This window comes from Trematomus bernacchii, unplaced genomic scaffold, assembly GCF_902827165.1.
Source record: "Trematomus bernacchii unplaced genomic scaffold, fTreBer1.1, whole genome shotgun sequence".
In the NCBI taxonomy this organism is placed as follows: domain Eukaryota; kingdom Metazoa; phylum Chordata; class Actinopteri; order Perciformes; family Nototheniidae; genus Trematomus; species Trematomus bernacchii.
This window is the reverse complement of record NW_022987714.1, coordinates 10,114,314-10,133,285: the sequence shown is the minus strand read 5'-3', so window position 1 is coordinate 10,133,285 and position 18,972 is coordinate 10,114,314. Positions and strand designations below refer to the sequence as shown.

Below are 18,972 nucleotides of genomic sequence, written 5' to 3'. Positions count from 1 at the left end.
CGTACAGATTGGGGTCTGGCAGTGAGGAAGTCCAGCAGCCAATTACAGAGAAAGGGGCTGAGAGGCCCAGGTTTGTTAGCTTGCAAACCAGCTGCTGGGGGATGATAGTGTTGAACGCTGAGCTAAAGTCTATGAACAGCATCCTAACATAAGAGTTTTTAGTGTCCAGGTGGGTGAGGGCTGGGTGGAGAGCAAAGGAGATTGCATCCTCAGTGGAACGCTTTGCTCGGAATGCAAACTGAAACGGGTCCAGCGAGGTGGGGAGGTCAGATTTGATTTGCATGACTAGCCGCTCAAAGCACTTCATGATGGTGGAAGTCAGCGCTACAGGGCGGTAGTCATTGAAGCAGGAAGGTGATGACTTCTTCGGTACAGGTATGATGGTGAAGGATATTATTGCTTGCTCATAAAGAAATGTTTATGAATAATATGCTACCAAAAGGTCTTAAACTATGAAGAGAAGTGAGCTTCATGACAGTGTTAATGGTGAGCAAAAACATAAGGAAGGAACTGCATTTCTGCTACTTCATTTAGATTGTGCATTGAGTTATTCGCTGAGGTTCAGGAGAGGGCACCGTGCCAGGCACCAAGCAGATCAGAGCATAGCACGTGACTGGAGAGACAGGCAGAATAGTGCAGAATAGTGTAGGGCCTGGCACATCCTTGGACAAGGCTGGATCTGTGGGACGACGTGAAGCCAAGAGGCGTGAACTCGCCTGTGCTCCAACAAGAAATCTCAAGCACTACACTCAAAATATACATAACCAATCAAAAGAGGACACCTCTTCCTATGTATGAAGTATATGAAAGTGTGTTTTGCCGGTTTTCGGGGCTCTGGAAGGAAGTGTGAGACAGTAAGCTGCTTGCAGTCTGTGGATCACTGATTTCCGGAGACCTCAGCTGAGCAATTGTATTCCTTATCACAACTGAAATAAATCAGCTTTATTTTAACTTTATTGCCTGGTCCGACTCCTTGCTTCGCAGAGGAATTCTGAAACATGACAATGGTGGTTACCTTGAAGCACGAGGGAACTATTATTTATAGAATAAAATAATGTTCATTTTACACATACCTATAAATAGTCAAACCAGAGAAACTGATAATACTGCAGTTGTCTCTTAATTCTTTTCAGAGCTGTTTGTACCTACAGTAGTTCTGCTCAGTCAGGAATAGGTGTGGTTTTATATATTGAATCCGACTGTCCTAAATCAGCACCAATAACACCCACTGTAGGCACTACCACAACCCCCAACCCCCAGGCTAGACTCTCTAATATACCTGCTGCAGAGGAATTCGAGTTGGATGCCCACAAGTCTTATATTTTGAGGATTACCTGACAGGGACACCACAGTATGTGAGAATGCAGAGCTGTGTGTCAGCGTGTTATCTCCCTTCCTGTACAAAACTAAAGGAAGTGGATATTAATCAGACCACAAGATGATTCTCAAAAGTCGGTTTATTTAAACACATAGTCAGACCAAGAGTCTTTACGGACACGGCTTATATTGTAAGGATTTATGTAACTACAGTTTATCAAAGAAATATAAAATTTTAAATCAAGTTATAATAAGAATACAAAAGCATATTAAATATGGTTATCAAATAAAATCAAGTTTTATTTATAAAGCACATTTAAAGTGCTGTACATGTAATAAAAGCACACTACAATAACATATGAAAGAAAAGACAAGAAATGTACAACATTAAAGGAGACATGTCATGGCCATTTCCACTGATCATAATTCCATTGTTGAGGTCTACTAGAATAGATTTATATTGTGCAATTTTCCAAACTCACATTGGTTTCTCATACAGCATCTCTGTAAACTACGTGTATTCACTGAATTTCACTCTCTGCCTTTAACGGCTCGTTGTAGCTCCAATAGCTCCAGCCCCCACCCTCCCTGTGAGCACAGTGTGCTCTGATTGGTCGGGACGTTGTGAATCGCGCTGAGCTCCGTGGAGGTGTTGTTTCCTTGTTTAGCGATACACAGCGAAACACAGCCAAACTCATCCTGAGCACACACAAACTCAGCCGAAGTAAAAACAATAAGTGCGGCTTGATATTGAGTAAGAAAAAGGTTGATAAACGCTGTGAGAATGGGTCTGCAGAGAGAATTTCGCCGCGATCCCAACTGTCTGTTATCAGCCTGCAGCCAGGGAGGAGAAATCAGCAGAGCTGCCTGCACTGTGTGTGTGTGTGAGGAAGTCCGTGGATTGGTCAATTTGGACCAATCAGCGGGGGCTTAACGTAACGGCTCCACGGATTGGTCCATTTCGTTGCGGGTACGGGATTACATCATCCCGTACCCGGAAGAATCAAATGGACAATGACGTATCTCCAACGAGGCGTTTTGGGGAGGTATTTTCTGTGTTAGAGTTTTACTCGCTACAGGGTGTACTTTGAGGGTTTTGACTCTGCACACCGTTTACATGCATAAAAACCTTCATAACACACAAGGGGACGGGTAATAACCGGAAAAGCATGACATGTCTCCTTTAATATAAAGACTAAACACAGGGAAATGTCAGGTATCATGCTCAGCTCTGACTAGAAGGCCAGAGAGAAAAAGTGTGTCTTCAGTGAGGATTTAAAAACCCCTAGGGTCTGGGCCGACCTCACATGGAGGGGCAGACTGTTCCAGAGCCTAGGGCCAGCTACTGCGAATGCTCGGTCCCCTCGGGTTTTGAGCCTGGTATGGCACTATCAGCAGCAGCTGGTCAGCCGACCTTAAAGCTCTGGCTGGGGTGTGGCGATGGAGGAGTTTGGCTATATAAACTGGAGCCAGCCCATTTAGGGCTTTGAAATCAAATAAAAGGAGTTTAAAATCAATTCGGAACCGAATTGGAAGCCAGTGTAGTGAGGCCAGAATTGGGGTGATGTGGTCACGCTTTTTGTGGCCAGTGAGAAGACACGCAGCTGCGTTCTGGACTAGCTGCAGGCGTCTAATTGAGGCCTGGTCCATACCCACATACAGAGCGTTGCAGTAGTCCAGTCTCGAGGTAACAAAGGCATTAATAACCCTTTCTAGGTCGTCAAAAGATAAAAACGACTTGGTCTTGGCAAATAGTCTTATTTAAAAAAGAGCAGGTTTTGACTACGGAGCTGACCTGCTTGTCGGATTTAAAAGCGTTATCGAAGGTCACTCCAAGATTCATAACAGAGGGGAGGATGTTTTTGTTGAGAAAGCCCAGAATATCAACCGGAGAGGCTGACAATGTGATGTATCAAATCAGCATACAAAACATTAATAATGGAATGTGGAGACCCTACTCAAGTCCCTACTCAAGTCCCTTCTCTAGTCCCTTCTCAAGTCCCTTCTCAAGTCCCTTCTCTAGTCCCTTCTCAAGTCCTTACTCAAGTCCCTTTCCAAGTCCCTTCTCAAGTCCCTTCTCTAGTCCCTTCTCTAATCCCCTCTCTAGTTCCTTCTCTAGTCCCTTCTCTAGTCCCTTCTCAAGTCCCTACTCAAGTCCCTTTCCAAGTCCCTTTCCAAGTCCCTTCTCAAGTCCCTTCTCAAGTCCCCTCTCAAGTCCCTTCTCAAATCCCTTCTCATTTCCCTTCTCTAGTCCCTTCTCTAGTCCCTTCTCAAGTCCCAACTCATGTCCCAACTCCATGCTTTGTTCCGTTGGGGGTTCTGCTGGGGGTCCTGCCAACTCCGTGTCCTGTGCCGTTGGGGGTCCAGCCGACACCTGTTTCGTCGGGGGTCCTGCCAACTCCATGTCCTGTGCCGTTGGGGGTCCAGCCGACACCTGTTTCGTCTGGGGTCCTTCCAACTCCATGTCCTGTGCCGTTGGGGGTCCAGCCGACACCTGTTTCGTCGGGGGTCCTGCCAACTCCATGTCCTGTGCCGTTGGGGGTCCAGCCGACACCTGTTTTGCTGGGGGTCCTGCCAACACCATGTCCTGTCTCGTTGGGGGTCCCGCCGACTACTGTTCTGCCGGGGGTCCTGCCAACCCCTTGTCTTGTCTCGTTGGGGGTCCCGCCGACTACTGTTCTGCCAGGGGTCCTGCCAACCCCATGTTCTGTTCCAGTGGGGGTCCTGCCAACTCTGTGTCCTGACCCGTTGGGGGTCCCGCCGACTCCTGTACCGCCGGGGGTCCCGCCGACACCTGTTCTGTCGGAGGTCCAGCCAGCTCCGAATCCTGTGCAGTCAGAGGTCCTGCTGCCACCAGATCTTGACCCGCCGGGGGTCCCGCCTACACCATGTCCAGTTCTGTTGGGGGTCCCGCTGACACCTGTTCCGCCGACACCGTGTCCTGTTCCGCCGGTGGTCCCGTCAACACTAGCCCTTGTTCCGTCTAGGGTCCAGTCGACACCAGGTAATCCAGCTGACCCCGGAGGTGCCCCATCGCGGCCTACGGCGTCTCCCTGCCCATCCTCCGGAGCTTTCCCGGCGCTGCCTTCCTGCCCGTCCTCTGGCGCTGTCCCGCCTCCGTTCTGCCCATCCTCCAGAGCTGTCCCAGCGCTGCCTTCCTGCCCGTCCTCCGGAGCTGTCCCGTCCCCGCCTCCGTCCTGCCCGTCCTCCGGAGCTGTCCCGGCGCTGCCTTCTTGCCCGTCCTTGTGCCCGGCCCCCTGAGTTCCCCAGCCGCGGCCTTCGCCCTCGAGCCCGGCCCCCTGAGTTTCCCAGCCGCTGCCTTCGCCCTCGAGCCCGGCCCCCTGATTTTCCCAGCCACTGCCTTCGCCCTCGAGCCCGGCCCCCTGAGTTTCCCAGCCGCTGCCTTCGCCCTCGAGCCCGGCCCCCTAAGTTACACCGACGAGGCCTTCGGCCCCCTGAGTTTCCCCGCCGCGGACTTCCCTGCCCTTTTGCCGTTCCCCCGGGCCGTCCGCCCGAGTCCCCCTTCTTGGCCTCTGCCTTGCCCCCGGGCTGTCCGCCCGAGTCCCTCCTCCGGTCCCCCTCCACGTTTTGGACTTTGTGTTTTTAGGGACGTCTGGGAACCGTCCCTTGAGGGGGGAGTAATGTCACGATCTGTCTGTGTTTTATTGTTGTCCTGTGTAGATCTGTCTTTTTGGTTTCCTGTTTTAGTTTGAAAAGTGTTCAACCCCTGTCTTGTCTGTTGCTTCCTGTCTCTGTGTTCCCTCCTGCCTGATTACCCGATTGTGTTCACCTTGTGCCCCTGTGTTTTCTCCTCCCTCCTCACCTGTGTCTTGTTTGTTTGATTAGTCCTGTGTGCATTTAGGTTCTTCTTTTTCTGTTAGTCTTTGTGAGATCCTTGTTGCTGTTGACTGTGTTCACGGGGGAGAGAGTTCTGCTCTGTATGTTACTTGTAGCCTTGAAATAAAGGTATTTTCTGTTAAACCTGCATTTGGGTCCTTCCTGCTTCGCTCAACCCTGACACTTGCATAACATTTAAAACAAGAATAAAAAGAAAACCAATCTCTGTACCAACATGTAAATATGTGTTGGGAAAATACTGAATGTACTCTTCCAATATCAGAGTAGCACATGATAACAAGGCCCAACTGTAGCTGTGTACATGAAAGGATGTATGATTACTGAGAAGAGCGTCAGGACATACTGTTTTAGGCATATGATAGCTATGTGATTAACATGATGATTCAGCCTCTATGGAGATAGACATATGACAAGCATGATCATTTCTGACGTGGGTCTTATCTAATCTAAACAAAACATTGTATACTGCTTTGAACCGGTATTCCTGCATCTTGTGACTTTGTAACACCCTCTCTTGTATATAAGCATGTGAAGGACACTGTTCTGGGAACTAGTTGTACCAAATGCTCTGTATGTGATGACTACTTCCATTTTCTTGAGAGGATAATAAATACATGTATCCTGATATTGAAGCTCAAGCCGGTGACGAATTATATTTTTCTAACAATATGTAATTATTCAGTTCTTCCTTAATTTTGTAAAACATTTTTTATGAAGCGAAAGTTTTTGCATTGTGTCATTGGTGATAAAGGGGACTCACATTATGCCAAGCTCCACATCCAAATGAAACAAAATTCAAATGGAAGGACCCAAAGCAAACCGAAGAAATACAAATTCAGAAGACCAAGTAGTGTTACACTTCCTGTTATCCAAAATGATATACAGTACATTGTCAGGGAATAATTTTCCCTGCATGTCCTCCTTCGCCCTCTGATGCAGATGCCCAACCCTGGGCAGCCGCTATCTCCCTTAAGGAGGGGCTTCCCTAGCATTTTGTTGTTGTTACCAGTTTATGACCGGGCAACTCTCGGTCAGAGATAGTTATTGTTGTGGGACACCTGGAACACATCCTTCTCGGGGTGTAGATGACCCCGAGCCATAAGCGACAACAAATGTGATTCAGTTTCACCAGCTGTTTAGTCTATCTATTGAAGAATGTTGATTACCCTCAGCGAACTATGTTACAGATATTTCAACCTCGTCAATACTGTGGAGATGTACAATCAGAATGATCAATCAATAAACTGGTGAAACAAACAGAGTTGTCTTGTTGGTTCTTTATTTGAAGCGCTTCAAAGGTACCGGTCTCACAGAGTACAGAGTATTCTGCAAGAATGGACACAGAGGGAAGTGTGTGTGTGTGTTTTATAGAGTTTAAAAACACTTCAAAACCTGTCACTGTTGCTGGGCTGGAAAGAGAGATAAGCAACGCCTTACCAGAGGAACAGGAACTGGGCATTGCTAATATAGGAGAACCAGAACTTGTTCAAGACAGGAGAAGGAAGAAACACAGGAACTTGTTCAAGACACTGTGCCTAACACCCAGACACCGGTAAGGTTAAACATAGGTCTAGCAAGGGACATGAACTGAATACACACGTCATCATGGGACTGCTGCATTTGGTTTTACCATATTAGGTAACATAAGAATTTGCCACTACAACTAGTTAAAACCTCCTACCAGAGAGGAGAACTGAAGTTACCTACTGTAACTCCAGCTTCTATGAGTATTGGCGTAGCCCTCTAAGGCTATCGCTATTGGGTAATCCCCTGCGCACCCGCACAGTACTGAAACACTTGTAGTCCACGCCCACCCGCGAGGTGGGCCCCACCCTCGGGCTCCCTTCCGGTATAAATAGGAAGGAGGCCCGACAATCTGCTCCCACACAAACAACTTTTCTTCAGCTATTCGTGGAGCCAGTGGGGCCCAGAACTTAGAGGGCTACGCCAATACTCATAGAAGCTGGAGTTACAGTAGGTAACTTCAGTTCTATTACGTATATGGCTTCGCCCTCTAAGGCTATCGCTATTGGGTTAAGGGCGAAGCAAGATGTAGTCTGCGCCCCACTGGGTCCGCCCGGTACTAGAAGCACAGACACACCTGCTCAGATAATAACCCATGCCTATTGCGCCATGCCTATTGGGCCATGCCTATTGCGCCATGCCTATTGCGCCATGCCTATTGCGCCATGCGAATGGCGCATCACAGTCCCTGGAATATAGCATAACATGAATATTTTCCATGAAGGGACGAAGACTGGGAACAATACAAACCTGCCACTGTGAAAAAGTAGAGACGAGGGTCACACTTTGCCCAGCGACAAAAAGAGGGGGAACAAGGGCAGCTCTCTGCGTGCAGACAGGCAGGAGAGCGCACAGCTGGATCCCTGACATCACTCACTCTGACAAGACACTCCGTACGAAATGTGTCAGAGGAAAAAAGGAAACATCCCTCTCATAAGAGGGAAAAAGGGCTGCTCTCCGCGTGCCGAGAGGCAGGAGAGAGGCGCACAGCTGGATCCCTGACGTCACTCACTCTGACAGGACACTCAGCACAGGGTGTGTCAGAGAGGAATGGGAGACATCCCTCAAATACAATTGAATAAATGAACAGGGGGAAGACCAAGAAGCAGCAGTGCAAATGTCTTCCACTGACATTCCTCTGTGCAAAGCCGTGGAGGAGGAAATTCCTCTGGTGGAGTGCGCACTGATGTTCTCCGGGGGATTCACCCCAGAGGAGACATATGCCTGCGACACAGCCTCACACAGCCAGTGTGACAGCCGTTGTGCAGACAGAGGCTGCCCGAATGAGTGCTCTCTGTAATGCACAACCAGGCGCTGGGAATGGCGCAAAGCAGCCGTGCGCGTCACATAGCAGGACAGCGCGCGCACGGGACAGAGGAGATGAGATGTGGCTTCCTCCTCCGACCTGTGAGGGGGAGGAAAGAAGCCATCCAAGGTGATCACTCTTGACCTAAAAGAGCTTGTGATGACCTTTGGCATAAAAGCCGGGTTAGGGCGTAAAACAGCTGAACTGCCATCTCCTTGTATCCGGAGACATGACGGAGCCACAGAGAGAGCAGACAAATCACTCACCCTTTTCGCTGATAGAGCCAAAAGTAATAGCCTACTACTTTGGCTGATAACAGTTTAAGGGGAACCTGATCTAAAGGTTCAAATGGGGCTTTGCTTAGTGCGCGTAACACCAAAGCCAAATCCCACTGAGGCGCCAGTGTGCGTGACACAGGTCTGAGTCTCCGTACTCCTCGCATAAAATGGCTGGGTGGCTGCTGATCGCTCCCTCCGCCTGGGAGAGAGCGTCCCCGCGCCACGGAATTTCCCACGGTCTGCCTGACAGCGTACGCTGTAGGCATGGAAACCAGGACGCTCCCGTGCGCTCCCGTGCGCTCCCGTGCGCTCCCGTGCGCTCCCGTGCGCTCCCGTGCGCTCCCGTGCGCTCCCGTGCGCTCCGGGGCTATCAGGACCGCTGAATCGGTCCGGGAACCGAGGGGTCAGCGGAACTGGTGGGAAAACCGTATAACAGCACCCTGGGCCACAGCCGATGTGCAAACGCGTCTACCCCCAGAGGGGGGTGATCCTGCGCTCTGCGAGCCCCTCTGTTCAATTCGTCTGGAATATACATTGCTCTGATGGAGAGCAACGTGTGTGCGCGCCCAGAACAGCAGCCGCCTGGCTGCGTTCAGAAGCTGCGCAGATCGTACTCCTCCCTGGCGATTGAGGTAGGCTGCTGTGGCCTGTTGTCTGTGCGAATCAACACATGTTTGATTGTACAGCAACGGTACGATGCGCAGGCGAATTAACAACCTCTGGAGTCTCCTCCTGTGGGGGAGACCCAGGGGGATCACCACGTGACCAGCTGACGTCATGCTGAGCAGCTGTATCACGGAGAGGGCTGTCACCACGCTGCGGGATGTGACACGCCGGAGGAGAGCTGTCAGTTTCTCCACTCTCAGCCGCAAGAACCGCAAGAACCGCGAGAACCGCGAGAACCGCGAGAACCGCGAGAACCGCGAGAGCCGCGCTCTCCTGCTGGCTGAGTTTAATTCCACTCCCAGATAAATGATTGTCTGGGAGGGAAGAGGACAGATCTTCTTCCAATGTATGAAAAAACCCAGGCTTGACAGATGCGATACGAGATGTACCGTCTGTAAGCAACTTCCTCCCTGGAGCGAGCCCGCAATAGCAGGTCGTCCAGATGCAGAACCACACTCTCATCCCTCCTCTGTGTAGTGGCTCCAGCCTTCTCTACACACTTTGAAAATGTGCGAGGAGCCAGGGAATATCTGAACGGCAGACGATTGTCTGGTCTGATATTCCCTGAAATGAGAAACGCAGGGATTTCCTGTGTTTCATGATGATAGGTAGGCTACATGGAAGTAGGCCTATGTGCAGGCTTCAGGTCTATGGAAGTGAACCAGTCGTCCTGGTGAACACATTCCAGCACCTGTTTGATCGTCAGCATGTGGAATACTGACAGATCAAGGATGGGTCTCATTCCCCCGTTCTGGCTTCTCTGTGATGTGCTGTAATGGTCGTCATGGTGACGAGCCACGCCATTGCCCTCGCCGCCGCTGCCCGTGAGGCGAAGGGGCTGCGAGGGATCCTCCACACGCTGCGTTTCACTCAGGCTCTCATCATGAGGCGCTACACGCTCAGGGGATGAGTAGTGGTGTGTGCAGTGCTGTCCGCATGAAGCGTTATAACGGTGCTCATGGGTTCATTATGACCGTGTGTAGGAGGCGTATCTCGGACAGAGGAATGCCGCAAGCTCTGCAGGTTATTAACCGAGGTTAAAACCGGCAGGCTTCTGCAGCGAGCCCTGCTGTCTACTAATCAACAGATTAGTGGCAGCCGGCTTAATTAGCGAGCCCTGCAGTTTATTAACCGATAGATTAAAAACTGCAGGCTTTTGCAGCGAGCCCTGCTAATGACAGGTTAGTGACAGCTGGCTTAGTTAGCGAGCTCTGCAGTTTATTAACCGATAGGTTAAAACCAGCAGGCTTCTGCAGCGAGCCCTGACGCCGTGGCGGGTGCTGCGGGCGCTGCCGCTGGGGGCGCTCAGCAGGCTGGAGCCAGCTGACATGCAGCCCTGTTCCGCGGCAGTCCGAACAGCCCGTCCGGGCTGATTGGAGCATCCAGCAGCACTTTCCTTTATCTCCTCCGAAGCCTCGGAGGGCATGGAGGGCTGCTTTGATAGTCTCACTATGGAGTGAGACAGCAGAGCGATGTTGTTCGCCGCTGCAGACGCCTGGAAGGCACACTGATGCATCCGGTAAGTCTGGCGGATGACAAACTGGTCCCCGGAGGAGGAAAGCAAGGGACGCCATGCGGCTTCACCCGAACAATGCCGTCAGGTTCGGCTCCAGGGGAGGCGCGGTCGGAAACCAACATTCGTTAACCAACATTCGTTAACCCCTTAGTGAGGGGGACGTATGAGGACACCGGAGCCTTCAGGCTCCAGGGGCCGCCGCCGCTCCCTCCTGGCACTTCCGGATGGCCGGGAAGCGCGGCCAGACAGGGTCACTCCTGACGGTCTGTACCCGGGAGAAATACAGCTGCCACCGGCAAGAGAGCTCTCCTGAGCCGAGGGAACGAGGAGACCTCTCCAGGCGGCTGCCTTTTCGATGATCTCCGGCAGTTCCTGCAGGATCCCGCCTATCGACGGCAGAGCCGTGATGTCGGAAAGAGGGACCGCGGGTCCCGCAGCCGGGCCAGGCCGGCACCGGGCTCCATCTCCGTCTCCTCCATCCGGGGAGAAACGGGATGGGGAAACCACACGGTGATCCGTGGATGGAGGCGGGGCAGGAGGCCTCCGACTCCTGCCCAGCACTCGGATCCAGGAACTCAAGGCTGGTCCACGGAGTAGGACTGGCCAATCATCCTCCTCGGCCGCAGTAGCGAGAGCGTCCACTCTTTGCTGTCTGTCGGCCAGAGGGAGACGGGCACAATGACAATGAGCACATGACACCTGCTGGGCGAGAGCTGCGTGCGCGTGCTCCGACCCCAGGCAGGATTCGTCTGGCATGAGGAGCAAACTCTAACACAACCCTGTGTACTCATGTTTTAAGGATCTTTTTCGAGGTGGCTCTTAAAAGAGCCTTTACTCTTTAGTGTCTCTACAGTGCTTCAGTACCGGGGTGCTGAAGAAAAGAGGGAGCAGATTGTCGGGCCTCCTTCCTATTTATACCGGAAGGGAGCCCGAGGGTGGGGCCCACCTCGCGGGTGGGCGTGGACTACAAGTGTTTCAGTGCTGCGCGGGTGCGCAGGGGATTACCCAATAGCGATAGCCTTAGAGGGCGAAGCCATATACGAAATAGAACCCTCAGAATTGATTTGGCATCTCAACCGTGTGGTCAGATCGTGGCCCATGACATGTCTTGTGAATTCTCCGGCCGAAGCTCCAAATAAACTGTTAGTGTTTGCCATCAAAGCTCCAGCTCTCCTCGTGTCTCTCTGAGTCCTGTCTCCAATTGCTTCAGAAGTTTCTCCCACAAACATCAGTTTAGACTAAGTTCCACATTTTTACCAAACTTTTGTATTAAGTTAGGAACATTCTATTTGTTTCATATATAATAACAATTGGTGTAATGAGAAAAAGGTCACAAAAACGTGTTTCTTAATGAGTGTTGCTACAATGAAGTGCCCCTTACTGTGCTATATGAGCCTTAAGCTTATTCTGAGCATCCATATATTTGGCAAGTTGCTGTGAAACACAGAAAGTGCTTTAATAAACATCCTGTAAGGCCCCAAACTGAATAGCAAGCAAAGTTGCTCATCGGGGGACATAAGGTCAACAAAGACTGGCAATGTTGTCAGGAAGCCGGCAGATTGAGGATTATAAATTGACGTGAAAAAATACCACATTTGTTAAATCTGTTAGTTGGATACTTATGACAAAGTGAAACAAAATGTAAAGAATAAATAGATGACTGTCTTTGCTGAAAATGTTCAGTTACTTTGTCATTTCTATTTGTTATCTCTTTGAAATAAGTGCATTTTTGTTGCAAAATGTTCCTTTCTTTGAACCTATACAATGCCTGAGTCACCAACGTACCACAGCAGGACAAAGGCTAGAGAGAGGAGAACTGTGCCTAGTAGGTCTCCAAGGGCTGTGAGGTAGGGTATTGAGTAACTGTCGGGGTCTTTACCCTGACGCCACAGGAAGTGGACCATACAGTCTGCTATGCAAAGCAGGCAGAAGACCTGAGAGATGGACAAAAGTGGTGTTGTGAAACAGTGATTAAGTGTGCAGAGGAAAAATGACAACATGTGTTACTTGTGACTCACCTGAATCAGGGAAGCAGACAAGAAGGCAACAGTGAAGAGAGCACTGGGCAAAGTGTGGCCTCCTTTTAAAAGGTGGATAGCGTGTAAGAATACGATCTGACCGGGGATCACCAGAAGAAGAAGAACCTGAGCACATCGATGGTTTGCTCCTGCCATGACAAAGATAAACATCAGAGAGTGTGTAAGTGTGTGCTCCCTTCACTGTCTACCTATAAGGTGCGTGTGTGTGTATGTTATTTAAATAAAAAATCGATCTTTACCTGAACCAAAGAAAGTGCGGCAAGGGCTAAAACAGCCTTTACGGTCCTCAGGTACCTCTTTATGTGAGTAATTCAAATGCAGATTAGTGGAAATGCGACTGGCCTGAATGGAGACGAGGTTCCCTCCAATACCTGAAAAGAAAGACAATGTAGAGAGCACTCATCTGACTTCACACAGCAACTACAACAAAGGGATATATTTTACATTATACATTAGTACTTCCTGTAGACTGACTTTGATTTGTAAATTGACATAGTTCCCAGCGACTTCACCTCCAAAATTCTAATTTAAGAACATTTCTTGATAGATTCAAGGTGGTTCAATGGTGTGTTTGGCAGCTGCAAATCTTGATGAAAACATCCATCTCCATAACGCATGCATCGGCAGAAGGAATTTCACAATTAAAATACAAATAGTCACATTGATTGGGGGTGGAAAAATGTGTCTAGAGGCAGTTCTCCAGAGGGGGGTTGGGGCATCAACATCCGGCGCAGAGAATGAAAATACCAGACAGGGGGAGGGGCAGACCAACAGATCTCAGAGAAACAGCTGGATTCAATACTTTTTTTCAAATCTATTTAACAGATGGAGCTGATCATGGCACGTTTGTATTAAAATAAGTTTGCTCTTACCTTTAGTGCTATTTATCAATCTAGCAATTTAAGTTAAAGTTGCACAGTGTTATATAGGCTCTCCTGAGATCAATAATACTGCTTGTGGCACTTTGAGCACCACAAGCAGTTTTTACACAATGAACATCTCATATACATATTCTCCCCCTTTCCAGGTAATCATTAAATGGCTTATAATGTTGAGTATTGATACTTGGTTAGCCTGTTTCGGCGGGACTGGTAAAGGTTAGACCTTGCTATTTTGGTTGGATCCGTGTCTTAAATCAACTCAGCAGTCGCAGACAGGTCAACAAGGGACCTCGGGGAGAAAAGGAAAGAGATCCCTACTTCTCACATACTCGAGTTCAGGCCAATATGCCCTTCCAAAAGAGGGTGACTCACCATTTATGACTGGTGCATAAACTATGATTCCTGCCAGGTTTGGATCGGATACAGCCTTGTCCAGAATAAGTCCTCCAATACTAAAAGAAAGACCGACAAAAACATGCATTCCTCCTTATAAAGTTCTACATTTTGACAAACTAACTAATCATTTACTGAATGTAAAACTTTGGGAATCCACAACTAAACAAAGATAGTTAACTAGTCTTCAATATGCATGCTTTCTGAAAGATCAGTAAAGACTAGGGTCAGTACCTGCTGATGACCATAGCTGTTATGATTGGTTCCCAGCCCGTGCGGAGCAGGAGCTGACTGGCTGGATGTTTGGAGGAGAGGACCACCCAAAGAGGAATCAGGCATAAAAATAACATATCCACCAGGTACAACACGTAGGGATACAGCTCTGTCAAGACAAAAACTCATTATCTATACCTGTATTTGCAACAAGGATTCAGTTTTTGTTAGGTTCATGATCCTTATGGATGAGTTGGTTCCAGGATCATGAGTACCATCTGTTGGCCAACAGTAAAATTACATGACCTCTGATCCATGGGTGTCCAATGTATAGTATTATTCCACAATGTTCTGGTGTATGTTATTCAGATTTAAATAGACACCTTGTTGTCCTTGTTGTTTTTACCTATGAGGGAGAAGAACCACTGACTGAAGCAGGCCAGCAAGGCAAGAGTGATGAGATCTCCAAAACTGGCAGCCATCGGTGTGGCCACGTTATCAGGGTTGATTCCCATCCGCATGGAGCCAAGGATCACTCCCACCATAATAATACCTACAGACGGATAAAAACAATGTAAAATCGTAGTTTATGAGGTGACATGGGATCGGTACGGAAGGCATTCATTCTGTGGGAAAAATGTTTTCATTTCAACCTGTATGGAACTAAAAGGGCCCTAAACATTTAATTTTATTATATTATTATTATTTATTTATTTTCAATGTTAATTGTTAAGAAAATAAAAGTGATGTAGGGGCAGCAGAGGAAAGAATGAGTACCTTGTGTGAATGCAGGCCCCAATTTATAGCTAAACATCTGCATATGTGGCACTGAGCTTGTGATTAGCATGTGCTACAATTCAAATTGTTGTTTAATAAAAGGACATTGTGTCCCCAAAAGTTGTACAACTTTTCTACAATTGTTTTAAATTTCTTAGATGCGACTCTCCACACTCCCTCTGTTTATTCTCCCATTCTTAGCATAATGTCCATCATGAAAAGCAGCTCTTTTCAAGATAAATAGTCAATTTCCTGAGATGGTGCAGTTCTTTCAAGCCGCTGGACCAAAACACAGGACACAATGGATTTCATAGGTCAGCACCTGTCATTGTATAATGTATGAATCATTGAGCTGAATTGATTGAGGTCAAGGGTGAAGCAGAGAAGATTTGAACAGATGGATTGTGATGGTGTTTCAATGGTACGGCAGATTGTGTTGTTACCTTGCAGCAATGAAGCAAAGAAGGTGGTAGAAACACTGGCAGAACACAGGAGCATTATGTGATGTAGAGGCATCTGTCCTTCTGCCATCCAGCCCAACACAGTCGCCATCAAAGAGGCTAACAGCCCGAGCACTGTGGCCTGAAGCTGTCAAATGAGGGAGCACGTTAGAAATACCCACAACACTTGTTAGATTGCAATAACATGAGGGAAATAATCAAGTATGATACAAGGACGTTTTTTGACAGACAAAATAGATACAGTTTATCACAAAGCGGCTGTAGCCGAAAGAAAATAAGGTACCTGCTTCAGCGCCAAGTTCCCCATGATCAACATCCACTTTTCTCTGGTGGACTCCATTTTTCCTGCATTCACCTGAAAACATGAGATGTGGTTGATACATAAAAAACTTGATAGACTCGATTTGCTTATGAAGATCATGGGATATAAATAAACGCTTCAGAAGAGCTATGGATGGATTTGATTTCTTTGTCAACTGGTTTTTCCAAAGTCAAGAATGAATGGATGAATATTGTTTATAATGTTACAACATCAGCTAAAACAACAGAATCAACAACAACTGTGAATAATTTCTACTCCAGTAACATCCAACTTAAACATCCAATTATAAATAGAAATACTATAAACAAATACATTGTTAGATTCCTTGTGAGCAATGAAAAAGAACGCTTTTGGGCTTTGTTTAATCGACTATATCTATTACGAGTACATATGGCCCGTATTCAACAAAAGCATAAAAACGGATAAAAGACTGAGAAAATAAATATATAATTAAATTGCACAAGCATACATACATTTCAACATACAATCAAACTATGCAGGGATTATTTGTTAACATACATTGAGAATAACTTCAATGAAACACGAAGGCCAACCTGTTACTATTCTGTCATTACTTTTCAACATCCCTCCGCTAAGTGGTTCCTACTAAAGATGGACATGTTTAAAAGCTGCTGTTTTTATAAAATGAAACAGCAACCAGAGTAAAAAGTGTCTTTCTTGAGACTATTTTCACCTACAAAGGTTTCCAAACTTAAGGCACTTAAAAGCATCAACGTCACAAGAACGGAATTGAATAAAAACATCCTATTTTTATCCCAATGAATGAAAGTCTTATCCTGTGCAACAGTGTTGTTCATCAATGTGTTTAATTTTTTTCGAAAGTAATGGAGCCATATTACACAGCTGTTAAAAACAAACATTATTTGATCATCATATTCTTTCCCTTCCAAGAAAACATATTTTCAGTTTATGTTTAGGTTGGACTATTGTTATTATCAACTTGTCCTGCGGGACATTGTGTGAGTTGATGTGCTGCCGTGGTCTTCACAGCTCTGTGAGGAGTTTCACACGAGGAGAGAAAATCCATGGTGCAAGAGGCAAACATATAATTCGGAGAAAGAGGTCTAACTTACCCTGTTATCCATTTATGTTTGTTTACCTCCAACGCTGTTGCTAATTTCTTTACATTTCATATTTTGTATTGCATTGGTTTTTGGTATTTAATAGTGTATGTAATGTTCTAAATCTCGTTGTTTATTAGTAATTATATATCAAATAAAGAATATAGACAAAAAAAAAAGTCCCTTTTTGTGTACATCATGGTAAACAGGAATGGATTCAATTACAGTGTGTGTGTGTGTGTGTGTGTGTGTGTGTGTGTGTGTGTGTGTGTGTGTGTGTGTGTGTGTGTGTGTGTGTGTGTGTGTGTGTGTGTGTGTGTGTGTGTGTGTGTGTGTTAAAATTCACACTTACAGCAGTGGAGAGTCTCGAGGCTAAAGTCATTTCCAGGTTACCCTTCATGCCTAACACTGCAGGGACCAGGATAAAAAGTTCTGTGATTTCCTGGAACACGTCCCAGCTCTGCCATGAAAACAAACGTAATATGGATGAACCAATAACAACACCACAAACACACAATAAATCATCTTCATTTACACCTAGGATAATAAAAAAACATAACAATTCAATTAAAATGTTCTGGCAAAATTAGAATGTGTTCTTTATACAATCTCTACAATTTAGCTTCCACATTTTGTAAAGCCAAGCAATTATGACCTCTTTTTACTGTAAACCACATCTCCTTTACTTTGTTTACCCACCTGCACCACTTCAAGCAGCATCCCAGCACAGATAGTCCCAAGCCCGGCCAGCAGAAAAGGCACCAGGATCTGAAGCAGCATGGAGCGGAGGGACTCAGCAGGTGGAACGGGGCCACCCGCATCCTTTGCACTCGTGGATCTACTGAGCGTTGATCTACCGTAGAGTTTACTCGGGAGCAGAAAGTCCGTCTCAGTGTACTCTGGATCATGATGGATACTTGGGCTGATTGTTGAAATACTCCCATTAGAGATAAAACGTTGTGGACTTCCAGAGTTTTGAGATGCAGATGGGTAGGATCCGTACTGTGGGATGGTGCCTCTGCCCACAGAGCCATTTGGGGACAGTTTGTCATTGTGTGACTCAGGGACAACCATGGTGTAAAGCTGGCAGGATGCTTGCTACTCCTGAGGCTTCTGCAAACTGAGAAACAGTGGCACCAACACTGGTCAGAGCGGTCCTAAAAGGATAAGAGAAACACCAAAAGTAAGAAGAAATAAAACAGCAAGAAAAAACTGGTTCAAAAGCTGTATAAGTTGATTCAGAAGCTCAGCATTTAGTTATAAAGTTGTGTACCACACATTTAATTTCCATGAAAAATCAAGTGTGCAACTTTGGCATGTGGAAAGCTTGGCTGTGTCAGGGTCATCTGATGGCACAGATTGCTGCATTATCATTCTTCATGCCTGTTCTCATCAGCAACACTGAGGCAGCATTGTTTGGGAGGACAAAGCTCTAGATTTGGAATTCCTAAGAGATGACCAGGTACTAAGCAACTGAGGTTATCGAATTGAGAGCGAGAAAATATCCAAAATATGTAACTGTCAATCATTTTCCTATCAACAAGCTTCAACTGTTTATCAGAATGCATCAACATTACCCTGAACAACACGTTTTATCCTAAAAAACATGACAACCTCTTTAGATAAATCTTATTAAAATGACTGCTAAAGAAGTAAAGAAACCAACATTATGATTGAGAAACATCATTGTGTCATGTTATATATTCATGGTCAACTTGACCATCAACAATTGCTAGAAAAGGTAACAAGAACCTAACTATTATGAACCAAGACCATATTTCATCCTTTGAGGCTAAGATATAATGCGCCAGTGAAAGATGGCCGCATTGTCTTTTGGCTCCTCTCCAACTTTGCCCTTTTTCATATTTTGTTTGTGTTTATTTACTTTTTGCCGTTTGCTTTTAACATGGTTCACTATATTTTTCTGTTTATCTGTGTTATTGTGTTGCACTGTTGGAGAAGCCTGTGACCTAAGATTTTCATCGGCATAACTACACTGTAGCTATGTTCGTATGACAAAATAAAGAACCTTGAACCTTGAACCTTAAGCAGCCTAAGTTATCTGAAAGGAATATTGTGCTCACAAATCTGCAGATTCACGAGGGAATCTCAATGAATGGTGCATCAAACAAACTGTATGAAAGGATTTCTACAGTCGAGCTAATCATCTTCAAGATCACAATCAAAGGTTTAAGTACAAAATAAGTACTAGGAATAAAAAAAAGTTTCAATTTGCATACCAAATCAATTTTTAATGCTGAGTTTATTTTGGTGTGTATGTGCCTCTTTAGCATATCTGCTAATCACACATACTTCTACAATCAATGTGTCAATATGTG

At 46.6% G+C, this 18,972-nt stretch overlaps 1 protein-coding gene across 1 annotated transcript; it reads right to left on the bottom strand.

Moving 5' to 3' along the window:
* Positions 1–12,222: 12,222 nt before the first annotated feature.
* On the bottom strand, positions 12,223–17,707 carry slc41a2a (solute carrier family 41 member 2a). The gene is made up of 10 exons (XM_034141862.1): positions 17,333–17,707; positions 16,986–17,093; positions 15,513–15,584; positions 15,212–15,356; positions 14,398–14,544; positions 14,013–14,160; positions 13,758–13,837; positions 12,744–12,875; positions 12,484–12,632; positions 12,223–12,399 (listed from the first exon to the last, which is right to left on the bottom strand). Exons 1-10 carry the CDS (start codon positions 17,705–17,707, stop codon positions 12,223–12,225), a joined length of 1,533 nt encoding a protein of 510 aa, XP_033997753.1.
* Between the last annotated feature and the right edge of the window lie 1,265 nt (positions 17,708–18,972).

Bases quoted from the DNA above. Each gene is read 5' to 3' on its own strand.
- slc41a2a (XM_034141862.1), bottom strand. From the start codon at position 17,707: ATGGTTGTCCCTGAGTCACACAATGACAAACTGTCCCCAAATGGCTCT. The intron at 12,876-13,757 runs GTGAGTCACCCT...CTTTCTTTTCAG, and splicing joins TTATGCACCAGTCATAAATG to GTATTGGAGGGAACCTCGTC. The intron at 12,633-12,743 runs GTAAAGATCGAT...TTGTCATGGCAG, and splicing joins CCGCACTTTCTTTGGTTCAG to GAGCAAACCATCGATGTGCT.